Here is a 15,000-nt window from a genome sequence, read left to right as displayed (position 1 = left end):
TTAAGTTTTGAGTCTTAGGTATACACTTTTAATGATAGAAAACTAGAAATTAGTATTTAGCACAAATAAATGTAGTGTAGGTTTAGATACTCATTAGTTTTGATTCAATACTTTTAAATCCTTTATTTATTTATTATAATGTATTTAGCTATAATGAACCATGATAGAGCTCTCGGAAGAGCTTTTTTTTTTTTTTTTTTTTTTTTTTTTTTTTTTTAAATCAGATTAACTGATTTATAATGCATAAAATTATAAAGTAAATACATGGAAATATCTGGTAAAAATGCTTTCCATTAATGAAAAATATCTAGGAAATCCCATGTAATGCTCGTTATTTTCCAACATACTGTCTTTTAATTTTTTGTTACTGACAATTGGACATAACTATCAGTAATTATTGCCTTTTAATGTGTCTATGCATACAAATATTCTTCCATATGCATGAGTATCTCCACGTTCCCATTTGACAATATTAGTAATTCTAACCAATATTAGATAAAACTGAGATAAAAGGCCATTTTGGGTTTTACTCATCTACCTAGAAAAAAAAAGGATTCTAGAAGCTAAATCTGTTTTTTGTGTGTGAATTAATTCAACTAATCCGAGATAGCGGACTGTATTATTTAACACATTTCATAACATAATATCCTCCTTTTCAGCATAAAATCTGATGCCTGTATCTTACAGGGTTATTTGTGTCTGTGTTTTAAGGTGTATAGATCGTATGAGGTAACGTATGCTGGGTGGCAACCCTGTAACTAATGTTATCATTGATGACGTCATATCCACTGCCATTATCTTCTTTAGACTGTAGATGATAAGAAAAAGACCTACCAGTTATTTGAGCCATCTGGAAGCATTGTAAACGTTGTAGAGGCAATGCAGTAAGTGCAGGTAGCGGTGTAGTCTTTGGATTTAGCCTTCTCGAAGTATTGTTAATATTGTAGAGGCTGTACATTAAGTGGTATACCCAGTAATTTTACCTGTTGGTAAGCATTGTAAATGTTGTAGAAACGGTAAAGTATCTCCCCAGAGTGCTTTGCTTATTACCATTTATTTCTTATTCGTTTCTTTCAATCTCTTAATACTTCGCTGGTTAGCTTCTTCAACCTATGCCTCGTTCGAATATTCACTTAAGAAGAATCCTTTCAGACGAGTCCTCAATTTCTCATTCCTTTTCATATCTTGGCTTCTCATTCTGCTTTTCCAACTGAGCATTCCACTCTTCTTTCTTCTTGTCATACCTTGGTATTCTATTCTTTTGGCATCCAGTTCCTTTTTCCTATTTTGTTTTCATATATGAGGAATCCATTCTTCTTCTTTTTTTTTTTCACATTTGAGCATTTCATCCTTTCCCCCTCTCTTCATATCTCTACACTTTATCCTTATTTCTTCATTTCTTGAAAAAAAGGTATCATAAACTCTAAGAACAATGAAAACATTAATAACCACAAACCTTTTTTTTTTTTCACAATTCTTAATGGCTATCACCTGATATTGTTTTCAATATTATCATCATCATATTATCATTACAATTATACTTTAGAGATTTTGAATTCAAAACCTTTATGTTTTATCTATGCTCATATTCAATAGAATTTTCTCCAAAAAAGACTCACTTATTCAACATACCTTCCTTATTTCAATATTTTCCTTCCGGAAATAATTTCAAGAAAAGCTAGTAATCTGATCCATACTCCCATCAAAGCTCATTCCAGATTCCCTTGTTGTCGCCTAATTGGTAACGTCTCTGTTTGGTGTTTGCCAGACGTGGGTTCGAGTCCCGTTCAGACTCGTTAGTGCTATTAGTGTCTGCAACCTTACCATCCTTGTGAGCTAAGGTTGGAGGGGGGGGGGGAGTTTGGGGGAGCCTATAGGTCTATCTGCTGAGTCCTCAGCAGCCACTGCCTGGCCCTCTGTGGTCCTAGCTTGGATGGATAGGAGGCTTAGGTACTGATCATATAATATATGGTCAGTCTCTAGGGCATTTTCCTGATTGCTAATGCAATGTCACTGTCCCTTGCCTCTGCCATTCATGAGCGACCTTTAAACCTTTAAACCTTTATGTATATCGTTAGTTATTTCTAAGCACGGATCCCAATAGAACAAGCATCTATCGTTAACCCATTCGCATACAATTACACTCACTTGGATCATACGGTGACCGTCTGGGGGCTATGACTGATTGTCTAGACCCAGGCAATCTGAACGAACCAACGAACGGTGACCCTTCATAGATATCTATGGCGACTCTTCACGACTTCCACTAGCTCCATCTGGATTCTGGAGAGTTGTTATTTATTATTATTATCCTTATTACTAGCTAAGCTACAACCTTAGTTGAAAAAGCAAGATGCTATAAGCCCAAGGGCTCCAAGAGGGAAAAATAGCCCAGTGAGGAAAGAAAATGAGGAAATAAATAAACAACATGAGAAGTAATTAACATTTAATATAAAATACTTTAAAGATATTAACAACATTTGATATGAAATATTTTAAAGATATTAACAACATTAAAACAAATATTTCATATACAAACCATAAAAAGACTTATGTCAGTCTATTCAACATAAAAACATTTGCTGCAAGTTTGAACTTTTAAAGTTCTACCGATTCTTACTACCTGTCTAGGAAGATCATTCCATAACTTGCTCACAACTTGGTTGGAAAGTTTCTGTAAAGGTGGTGCCACCCTTCGTGCCAACGATGATTTTAATGGAGCTTTTCCTTGGTTACCAGATCTGGCTTAATACAACCAGAGCCGGAGAGTGCCAGCGAAATAAGCTACATGGAGACCTCCACCATGTCAGGATACAGGGAAAGCTTTGGCGGGTTCGACACGAGTTTGCAAGACTTGGAGAGGCTGGAGATGCAGGTATGTCTTCTTAAAATTAAGTTAATTTGATTTTATTTCTGCTAGAACCCCTTCTTGAGAAAAAAACAATAGCATTTTCTCTAATGAATAACGCAAAGAATAAACATTTCTTTACCGTTTTCCATTTTTACCAAAACTTGTGTAACCCACTTGCCTGGTGTTTATCCTTTGCTATACATTTTGGATGTTATGTATATAATTTGATCTGTCTTCTGTGTTCTCAACTTCGTAAAAATATTTTTGTATTATAGCATCTTTCGCAGTTTCAGAGTAGCCATGATCTGCATAGTGGAAATAAGGTAATGAATGGAAAAATTAATTATATGAATTGTCTAAATTGAAGACTAAATTGCATTATGAACGTTTAAATCTCTGTAAAACTTTCGAATGAAACCTGCTGTCCAGAGTAAAGGAAAATGCGAATAAAAGAAAAAATCCATGCAAATATAGGCAATTAAAAAGATCCAGATATTAAAATCCTACTTGGCATTTAAATGTTTCCAGGTGCGGACTGGAAAGTACAAAGAACCTTTAACTGGTCCTCAGGTTCTTACCAGAAAGACAGGGATGGCAGAAACTCGCTTCCATGAGCCACCACCTATTTTGGGCCAGGTAAAAGTAATTTGATTAGATATCAAACGAGCCGATCTTCAAACAGAATAAGAAAATATTTCAAACAATGAAATATTTTTTCCATTTTATACATTACATGGTTTGACTTACAATTGATGATTGCTTTTCAGGCTGAGGTTCTTCAGGATTCTGGTTTGGACATTCTACCAGCTGTGGTACCTCCACCAGCTCCCTGGGGACCTTCTCAACACGAACAGGAAGAGACCATACCGAAAACACTCTCTGGAACACCTCACAAGTGCTTACAGCATTCTCCCCACCATTCGTTCCCTATTTCTACTCAGCATCAACCTCAACCTCATCATTCTCCTCATACTTGTCCTTCTCATGGGTCTCACTCTCCCCACACACATCATGAACATCATCTTCATCAGCCTATAATGCCTAGTCCACAGACCCCTTGCTCCATACACCAGGCCACGCAGCACATTCATACATCACAGGCTAAGCATGTACTGCCTTCAGAACATGGGCTCCACCATGCGCACTCGACGCATCCTACAGTAATGCATCATTCACCAGAGAGCCATTTAGTTCATCCATCTTCAAGCTATGCGGTGCGACAAACGCAAGCGATTCACTCATCTCCTTCTGGACACACTACCCACGCTGCTCATTCGACAACATCTTCCCATCCTGTAAAATCCTCTTTGTCAGTGCACTTTGCCCAGCCTAGTCATCCAGAACACTGCTATCATTCTCATACACCCAGATCGACACCAGAACATAGGCAAACCCTTCGAACTGAAGAGTCCAGACCTAGCAGTCACATGCACCGTGTCAGTTACGCCATGGCCCATTCACATGTCCATCCACAAACATCACAAACAGCGCACTCAGTCCATTTTCATACATCACACGCTCACACTGCTCACGAAATGGCGTCTCACTCTCATGCAGCTCATGAAGCAGCGACGCATTCTCACACAGCTCAGGAAACATCTCATTCTCATACTGGTCATGCAGCGCACCATCATAAACATTCTATACAAGTAAGTCAAACCAGTCATTCTCCTTCTGGTCATGTACAACCAACCGTTTGGCGCCATTCCTGGACAGAGGGAGAAGCTAAGGAGCAGCGTGTCTGGCCAGGCCATGAGAGATTTGACCCGCAACCTCGAGACAAGGAAAGACCAAGTGCTTCGGCTCGTGGACGAGAGGAAATTGGGTTGCTGGGACATGATCCCAATGAACTGGTCAGCAACAGGGGATGTGAAAAGGTCACTCCAACAAGGCGTGGGTGGGACGAGTCTAAAGAGAGAAGAGGCGACGATAGTAACAGCACAGGAGAATATACATCTCTTTTGAGGAGGCTTGACCGCCGAAGTCCCTCGGAGCAATCCCTGCTGGTGGCGTTCACTGAGAGAGACGAAGATACTTTAATCTAAGAACTAAGACGATTCTCCATGACTTTGACTATAATTACTTGTTGCATTCACTTAGAGTAACGAGGATACTTTGATCTATAAAGTTTTAACTAAACAGAATCATTTGGGTTGCAATAGGCTCTGAACAAAATAAAAAAAAATTTCACAATTGTGAAAAAATGGTATACTGCACAAACGCACACTTGAAAGTATTCATACCCCATAGGAAAATTTAAAATATTTATATCCCATAGAAAAACTAAACAATCTTATTTTACATTGAAGAGAATGAGTTATATTCTATTATAAGCCTTAAAGCAAAACAATTTAAGAAGGTCAGCTATTTTTATACTGTTATTAAAACATATTTACTAGTCGTTATCATAGTTTCAAAGTTTAAACATTTTAATCGGCTTGTTGAAAATACGAATAATTAAGGAACAAGACATAACATAGCCTACTAGCATAAAAATAAAAATTTAAGTAGGAAGGAAAGCTTACCCACTACACACATACATACATACATACATATATATATATATATATATATATATATATATATATATATATATATATATGTACATATATGTATATGTATATATATGTATATGTATATATATATATATATATATATATATATATATGTATATATATATATATATATATATATATATATATATATATATATATATATATATACATATATATATCTATATATATATACATATATATATATATCTATATATATATATATATATATATATATATATATATATATATATATATATATACACTGTATTTAGTATAGACTAGCAGTCCTGCAACGGCACATAATTATCCTTCCTGAACTTTTTTGCATATTTATTACTAATTTTGACCTACAATCTATTATTTTTTTTTCTGCCGAAGCAGATCACAAATTTTAAAGTAGACATAAGCTGATTTATTTTTGTTCGTTCTTAATTTAAACGAATTGACAATTTTTTTTTTTTTTTTGACAATGGACCAATGACAAGCTATATTCAGGTCTTGGAATTGTGCTCTTGTTAGAAGTAACTTAACAATAACGCACATCCCTAGGGAATAATTGTTTCTTTGTTACGTATCCCTTAAAATACACACACATAGATATATACATATATAGATATATGTATATATGTATATACATATATATATATATATATATATATATATATATATATATATATATATATATATATATATATATATATATATATATATATATATATAAATATATATGTAGTATATATATATATATATATATATATATATGTATATATATATACATATATAGAGAGAGATAGATAGACAGATAAATAGATAGTTTTATTACATATACAATAGAAAACGTCTATTTTTAGCAAATCATAGAAATAAATTTACTCGGAGAGAAAAAGGCCATGACATCCTTCAATGTTGAAATATTATACAGTACCAAATCTGTTTTTAACTTCTACCCCCCCCCATTGTTGTTACACTACTAATTTCTATTTCGAAAGCACAAATATTGAATAACCAATTTCAAGTTAAAGAGAGATTGATGTTCAAATGATCTACGATCTTTGATACCAGGTGTTGCTTGTGTTTTTCTCATGCTTTTATTCTGGCTGATGTTGGGAGGTGTCAGCAACATTCCCCGTGAAAATCAGTGTTTAAAAACTCCTTACAGTCAATAGGAGTCTGGTGTGAGAGGCAGTATTTTACGACAATGCCTCATAAATCAATTAATGAGTGAGTATATTTGATTGAAATCATTACGCCACGATATTCATCACAATCATGGCAATCTTTTTTTTTTAGTAATTGTTGTCTAAATACAGGTATATATCAATTTAAACACTGTTACAGGTCTTACATTACTTCAGCTCTCTTGCTACAAGAATAATCTCTTGTTACCTGAGTTTGTTACAGTTGTAGCGTTACGATAATGAACCAGCTTTGAATGTTTTCTACGGTTGCCACATATCGTAAAGGATTACCTTTATTATATCTAACAGTTTAAAAGCCTTTGATTACACTGTGACAGATTTAGAATCAACTGATATGTAAATGTAGGATATATACATACATGATTATGAATAACTGGTGTTTCATTGCCCTTGCCCTTGCTTATCTTATTTACTTTTATTGCCCATTAGAACTCTCTCTCTCTCTCTCTCTCTCTCTCTCTCTCTCTCTCTCTCTCTCTCTCTCTCTCTCTCTCTCTCTCTCTCTCTCTCCATTTTCAAGTAACCCTCTATACTGTGTTCTTTAACTATACTAAAAGCATATTCCGAACAATCTTTTCAAGAGGTAAGTTTGTGGTATTATGTTTTCTTCATGTTGGTTATTAGGTGAACGACGTCTCTAGCGGAACACTACTAATCTTTTGTGACAAATTGACCAAATTTGGCAGTCTAGGTTGTATTTATACAGAGTTCTCAGCTAATCTGGATGGGCAGGAATGATCTCATTGGTCAATGGCTGGTGACCACACTGTAAGGGTATTAATCCTATTTTGCCTAAGTGATGGGGTTGCTTTTCCACTGGGAATATTCCTACGGTGCTATTGCTCAGAATCCCGCCTCTTGTATATCTGGAATTTCCATAAGAATATTCCTATTCTGTGATGGTTCTCAGGATCTGGTCGCTGATTGGCTGCTATATTAGCTAGGGCATGTGCGGTATTGTCTTGTGGCACCGACCCAACCAGCGATAAGACAGCGGGTCAGTTCCAGTAAAATTAGCAGCCAATCTGCGGCTAGAACCTTAGCACCACCTGGGCAGGAATATTCTTAGGGTTATTAGGTACCCCAGATCAGTGAGACAACAGGCTGCCAGCTCGAGTGATTAATGCACAGCTTTAACAATGTTTAGAACGCTCTCAGAAGGCTAAAATCACTGGCTACACCACCACTAGCACTTATTGAACATCTACAACGTATACATCGCTTCCAGATGGCTGAAATCACCTGGTACACTACATAACTAAAGAGCAGTTGGATCATGAGCAACTAAATTGTAGGACTATCCCTAGCAAAAGATCGGCTACATTTGTTTGGCAGTATGAGCTCCATGCCCGACAGTGGGGAGCCTTGACATTAAACAATTAGAAAATTTCTGCCATCCTGGAATAGCTGAGAATTCCATATAAACACAACCCAGGGTGTCTATACTCGCCAGAAAAAAAAGCATTGCTATGCTTGGAACGTCATACACCTAGGAAACAACAAAAAGGATTTGGCTTGCTTGAATAACAACCTATGGTAAATCTTTCTAGATCCTTGTCTATGGATTCTACTGAATTTTATATAGAGTTTACATAAATCAAAACTGCATTTCTAACACTATTAAAGAAAATAGACTATTATTAAAGGTTATATTGAATATTGGTATTCTATTGGCAGAACATAGAAGTGGTGAAAGAAACATGATGGGAAGTATAGAAAAGGTTTCATACAAAATCAACCTCACTGGGGTGACAACAATATTGCTTAGCATGTGTTCTTAAGAGGATCTCATCCTCAGATACAATTAATATAGCTATTACCATAATATTTTCAAGGAATGAGTTTGATCGGGGTAAAATGGTCCTTTCTCCAAGTAAGATCTGGAAAAACCGCACACGAACACACCCCACTATGATCGCAGCTCTGGTTTGCCAGTGGTTGTAGGCAAACTCCCTGCAACCAGGCTTGGCTTTTTGATATGTTAAAAAGCCGAGCTACGATTTCTCTTTCTAGGAGATCATTTCTCAATCTTGAGTAACCACGGGAGACCTGGGTGTGACCAACCTTCGGTGAACCGTTTACATTCCTTTGTTTTAGAACGACTTGCACAAAAGATGCAACCCGCGAGCTCTAGTGCAAGGGCAGCCCGTAAGTGGGAATCCGATGACTACGTCTGCCCTGCAGTGACTAAAGGTCCTTCTACATGAGGCAGGGCAGCCACTCTTATTTGCCACTAATTCTTTCACTTTGAAACAGCGTTACCAGATCAATCAATCCAAGGAAAAAAGTAAGCACAGGCAGGCGAAATTATGCCTTGGGCCAGACGCCAGGCAGAAGGCCTATTTCAATCATAGTTTTTTCAGACAATAGTCACTGGCACCTCGATGGTTTGCCCATTGTTTCCTCGTTTATGACGTTATCTAAACTCGTGATCGTCAACTATACAACAAAATTGGTAACATTGTCGACCCTCCGTGCATTTGCCTTTCATGTGGAAGGGTCTTTAATCACGGTCTGAGCTCGCAGTTCAGTTTTCCGGGAAGATTTCTTAGTGAAATGACCACTTATCATTCCAGTAGTACCAGAGCCTCTGTACCATAGTCCTCCGCTGTCTTGGGGTGGAGTTCTCTTGTTTGACGGTACACTTGGGAACACTATTCTATCTTATTTTTCTTACTTTTATTTTATGAAGTTTTTATAGTTATTGTATATGAAATATCTATTTTGATATTGTTGTTCTTAGAATATTTTATTCTAATATTTCAACGCAATTTTTGTAGTTTTCCCATTTCCTTTCCTTACCGGGATATTTTTCCCTGTTTGAGCCCTTGGGTTTATAACATCCTGCTTTTCCAACTAGGGTTGTAGCTTAGCAAGTAATAATATTAATTATAGTAAAAATGGAATAATGATAATATCAAGTCCTCTATGTATTTTAATGAACCTGCAATGAGACAATAGGAGATTCTTGCGAAACGGTTTTATCCCTAATGTAGCAGTTTGAGATGCTTTTGTTTATGCACATTATGTTAAGTTTGTGGATCTTAAGAGATTGGTTAGGAAGTTATATGAGATTTGTGGTGGTATTCTTCCTGATTGTAGCCAGTGACCTTAGCCATCTGGACGCGTTGTATACTTTGTAGAGACTGTCTGAAGAAAGAACTGCCAGTGATTTCGAGCTTTCTGGAAGCGTTGTAAACATTGTTCTAATATATTTTTTGAGGAAATGAAACATTACAATAATCATTAACAATTTATTTTTAGTGTATGAAACTCATTCTGTATATCGTAATAAATACTATGTTACTCAATTTTATCGAGGCAGTTTGGGTGAGTCCATCACAGCAGTATAGAAATATGATAAGACCAATCCGTGAAATAATTGTTTTAAAGTAAACTCTTAAGTACTCGTAAAAGAATTTCAGTTATTCTCAATAGACTTAATTCTATGAATTGTTACATAGGTATTTTACTCAAAATGCATCTTTTGAGGTACAATAAATGAGTACAGTACATCCATAGAGAACATCACCACCGTTTCTGTTATGTTGTCACACTGTAGCCAGCTTGTGCTACGAATAGCCAAGACAGAAAAAAAAGATTGCAATGGAAAATTTAAAATAATACGCTGTAAAATTTGCTTGACATAAGAGATTATGAAAATAAAAACTGAGGAAAGATTGATAGCTACACAGAGAGAAGACTGATAGTTCTAAGGTCGGGAACACGGGTCGTTTCCAAGATTGTGTGAGGAACATTTAGAGTCCCTGAAAAGTTGACCGAAGACTATACCAATTTATATTGTTCTAGACAGTTTATTGTGATACAACAATACAGTAACCGAATGCAAACGGGCTTAAGAAAATAGAATTAGTATATGGGACATGTAATTATCATTAATGTATATTAAGGACTGAGATGGAATTTTGATACACTCTGAATGGCTTGTCAGGCCAATGTTACAAAATTGATGGATTCTGGTCTTTTTCATCATGATTATTCTAAAAGAATAAAAAAAAAAACAGCAAGAGAAAAATTAATAAAAATAATGAAAAGTTTTCAATGACACGCATGTTTACTTTCAAGATAATGACCCTGTTCCTGTCTTATATCAGAACCCTGTTTCCAAGGTCAATTGAAAGTTGCATAAGTGCATGGTGTAACCATATCACAATGTCCATTGCAATTTCATAGAATTAAAGCATTAATTCAGGCATCCAGTTTGCCATAAAAATGCAAGTCTCGATTTAAAAGACTTTCCACAATGGGATTTATTCTCAAAGAAGTGTTCTCTGTTTAAAGTACCCTTTTTTGTAGGGTGTACAAGTAAAACTACCCTAGATGAATGCTCGTAAGGATAAATACTGATTATGCTAATTAAATAACAGTATGTAACAATGTACGTCTTAAACTACCTATAGTATATAGTATGTAATTTACCAAGATTTTTTTAGCATTAATCTCTCCTGGGAGGACACCCCAAAATCAAACCATTGATATCTGGTAGCTCCATGACCCCTGTACCATGGTCTTGCACTCTCTTGGGTTAGAGTTCTCTTGCTTAAGGGTATACTTAGGCACACTACTCTATGTTTCCTTATTTCCTTTCCTTATTAGGTTATTTTTCATATTGAAGTCCTTGCTATTCCAAGTAGGGTTATAGCTTAGCTAGTAATAATAATACTGATAATAAATGATTAAGCTATATCAGATGTGTGCGAATTTGTATGTGTTATCCTTAGGTTTTTGTATAGTAGCTATTCTTCATTTTCTCATTTTGCATAGTTATCTTCTATATTGCTCTTATATCATATCATTTGGTTGATCTAAGTATTCCTGTCTTTTGTACTGTGGTTAACCTTCACATCTATTTCGTTGCCTTTATCCTCTGTAGTAAAATCCTTTTTACTGTAACTTTCCTCTATGTCCACACCTTTCATTCTGCATTTATCCATCATATCATCTTTCATTACGCAGTTACCCTCCTCCTCATCATATTTTATTCCACTGTCATCATCTTTTATTATGTAGTTATCATCCATATTGTTCACCTATCATTATCTACCATATCATCAGCTTTTATTCCGCATTTATCTTCTATATCAATACCTTTTATTCCGTAATTATTCTCAGTTTCATTACTTTTCCTTCCGCAATTTTTCTCCAAATCATCACCGTTTATTCCACAATTAGTCACTATATCATCATTATTTAATCCACAATTATTATCCACATCATTACCTTTATTTCCACAGTTATCCTCCATATCGTCATCTTTACTTTTGTAGTTATTCTCTATATCATCACCTATTCTGCAGTTATCCTCTACACCATCACCCGTTCTTTCACATTTATCTTTCATGTCATCACCTTTTCTTCTGCAGGTATACTCCATATCACCATCTTTCATACCGCAGTTATCTTTCAAATCTTCACCGTTTATACCACATTCACTTTTCATTTCACCATCTTCTCTTCCGGAGATACCCTCCATGTTCCCATCTTTTCCTCTGCAGTTATTCTCCATGTTCTCATTTCTTCCTCCACAGTCATCCTTCATGTTCTCACCTTTTCCTCCACAGTTATCCTCCATGTTCTCATCTTTTTCTCCACAGCTATCCTCCATGTTCTCATCTTTTCCTCCACGGTTATCCTTCATGTTCTCATCTTTTCCTCCGCAGTTATCCTCCATGTTCTCATCTTTTCCTACGTAGTTATCCTTCATGTTCTCATCTTTTCCTCCGCAGATATCCTTCATGTTCTCATCTTTTCCTCCACAGTTATTCTCATTGTTCTCATCTCTTCCTCCACAGTTATTCTTCATGGTCTCATTTTTTCCTCCGCAGTTATCCTTCATGTTCTCATCTTTTCCTCCGCATTTATTCTCCATGTTCTCATCTTTTCCTCCGCAGTTATCCTCCATGTTCTCCTCTTTTCCTCCGCAGTTATCCTCCATGTTGTCACCTTTTCCTCTGCAGTTATCCTCCATGTTCTCATGTTTTCCTCTGCAGTTATCCTCCATGTTCTCTTTTATTACGTAACTATTCTCCGTACCTTCATATTCTACACTGCAAGTGGTGACTCTACTGTCTTCAGTCACCCTACAAACATCCTTCGATTCTACATCATTCGTTTTACCCTCAGAGCCAGAAAGGAACGGTGTGCTTTCAGCTGGGCTTGGTATTACTTGCTGAGGCTTTGTTATGGATTTCCCAGTTTTACAATTACGAATCCTCTTAAATATTTTATAGGAGAAGTAGCCGATGATCAAAGGTGGTCCAGTTACGAAAAACGTTGCGAAGATTGGTATAGATGCTAGGTCACTGGAAATAAAGAAAAGAAATGTTAATTACTCCATATGGTTTGATTATTAAGATGAACGGTATTTAGAGATTGGTAAGGAAGGTATATAGATTTGTGGTGGTATTCTTCCTGACTCTGGTTAAGTTTGTGGATCTTAAGAGATTGGTAAGGAAGTTTTATGAGATTTGTGGTGGTATTCTTCCTGGCTTTGGGTAAAGTTGTGGATTTACTTTACTTACTTTACTTTAAGAGCTGCTTATCTGGTCCCGTACAGGAGAACCCTACTCTCTACAGGACCGCCACAGTCCTTTTATGATGTTCATTCGTGAGCATTTAAAATTTAATAATGCATGTTGCTCTCTAACTTTTTGATCATCACTGTCAAAACACACTGTGCTGTGATCAAGATTTTTCAGTAAAGTGGCCTTTGAATAAGTTTCATACCACTAACAAGAGTCCTAGATATTAAACAGGGAGAGTTTCTGAAATCAAATTTCATTTCATCATTTTACTCTGGAGCAGCAGTCCAGAAGGACAATTTGTGGGCTAAGACTGCTAGTCTAAGAACCCCCTCCAGGAGATAAGCTCCGAGCAATCTGAGTTAGGCGTGTAAGTGCATAATTTATTTGGAAAAGTTTGAGATGAGAGAGCATGTAATGTAAAAGATGCAAAATAATTTCCTTACCTAAATGTAGAGTCTAAAGAGAGCTTTAGAAGTATGGTAGCCACCCCTGTGTTCTGTATGGCAGTCTCAATACTAGCGGCAATGATCTGCTAGTGTAAGAACCCCCACCCGGAGATAAGCTCCAAGCAATGTGGGTATGTGTGGGTGTGTTTAAGTGCAAAACTGATTAGTAAAAAACTGGCGATGAGAGATCATATAATGTAGAAAATACAAAACCATTATCTTACCAAAATGGAGAGTCTAAAGAGAGCTTTAGAAGTACGGTAGCCACCCCCGTGTTCTGCATGGCAGTCTCAATACTAGCGGCAATGATCTGCTGGTGTAAGAACCCCCACCCGGAGATAAGCTCCAAACAATGTGGGTATGTATGGGTGTGTTTAAGTGCAAAACTGATTAGTAAAAAGCTGGCGATGAAAGATCATATAATGTAGAAAATATAAAACCATTATCTTACCTAAATGGAGAGTCTAAAGAGAGCTTTAGAAGTACGGTAGCCACCCCTGTGTTCTGTATGGCAGTCTCAATACTAGCGTCAATGATCTGCTAGTGTAAGAACCCCCACCCGGAGATAAGCTCCAAGCAATGTGGGTATGTGTGGGTGTGTTTAAGTGCAAAGTTGATTTGTAAAAATGTTGGAGATGAAAGATCATATAATGTAGAAAATACAAAACCATTATCTTACCTAAATGGAGAGTCTAAAGAGAGCTTTAGAAGTATGGTAGCAACCCCTGTATTCTGCATGGCGGTCTCAGTACTGATAGCCATGATCTGCTGGTGTAAGAACCCCCATCCGGAGATAAGCTCCAAGCAATGTGGGTATGTGTGGGTGTGTTTAAGTGCAAAACTGATTAGTAAAAAGCTGGCGATGAATGATCATATAATGTAGAAAATACAAAACCATTATCTTACCTAAATGGAGAGTCTAAAGAGAACTTTAGAAGTATGGTAGCCACCCCTGTGTTCTGCATGCCAGTCTTAATACTAGCGGCAATGATCTGCTAGTTTAAGAACCCCCATCTGGAGATAAGCTCCAAGCAATGTGGGTATGTGTGGGTGTGTTTAAGTGCAAAACTGATTAGTAAAAAGCTGGCGATGAAAGATCATATAATGTAGAAAATACAAAACCATTATCTTACCTAAATGGAGAGTCTAATGAGAGCTTTAGAAGTATGGTAGCCACCCCTGTGTTCGGCATGCCAGTCTCAATACTAGCGGCAATGATCTGCTAGTTTAAGAAACCCCATCCGGAGATAAGCTCCAAGCGATGTGGGTATGTGTGGGTGTGTTTAAGTGCAAAACTGATTAGTAAAAAGCTGGCAATGAAATGTAGAAAATGTAAAACATACAAAACCACTCTCTTACCTAAATGGAGAGTCTAAAGAGAACTTTAGAAGTATGGTAGCCACC

General features: G+C 36.5%; 2 protein-coding genes across 2 annotated transcripts in view; one reads left to right on the top strand and one right to left on the bottom strand.

The window, feature by feature from the left end:
* Positions 1-5,049, top strand: part of unc80 (unc80, NALCN channel complex subunit) — a 198,815-nt gene extending 193,766 nt beyond the window's left edge. The window contains 3 exon segments of the mRNA XM_068348348.1: positions 2,740-2,875; positions 3,380-3,487; positions 3,619-5,049. Of these exon segments, the coding sequence (XP_068204449.1) occupies positions 2,740-2,875; positions 3,380-3,487; positions 3,619-4,896 (1,522 nt within the window). The 3' untranslated portion in view covers positions 4,897-5,049.
* A 6,572-nt stretch (positions 5,050-11,621) lies between these two features.
* LOC137617904 (uncharacterized) overlaps positions 11,622-15,000 on the bottom strand; it is a 12,702-nt gene continuing 9,323 nt past the window's right edge. The window contains exon 7 of the mRNA XM_068347848.1: positions 11,622-12,928. Within this exon, the coding sequence (XP_068203949.1) occupies positions 11,653-12,928 (1,276 nt within the window). The 3' untranslated portion in view covers positions 11,622-11,652. The remainder of the gene's footprint in view (positions 12,929-15,000) is intronic.

Source organism: Palaemon carinicauda, chromosome 24, assembly GCF_036898095.1.
Source record: "Palaemon carinicauda isolate YSFRI2023 chromosome 24, ASM3689809v2, whole genome shotgun sequence".
Taxonomy (NCBI): domain Eukaryota; kingdom Metazoa; phylum Arthropoda; class Malacostraca; order Decapoda; family Palaemonidae; genus Palaemon; species Palaemon carinicauda.
Note: the sequence above shows the minus strand (reverse complement) of the source record. Positions and strands in the feature narration are given on the sequence as shown.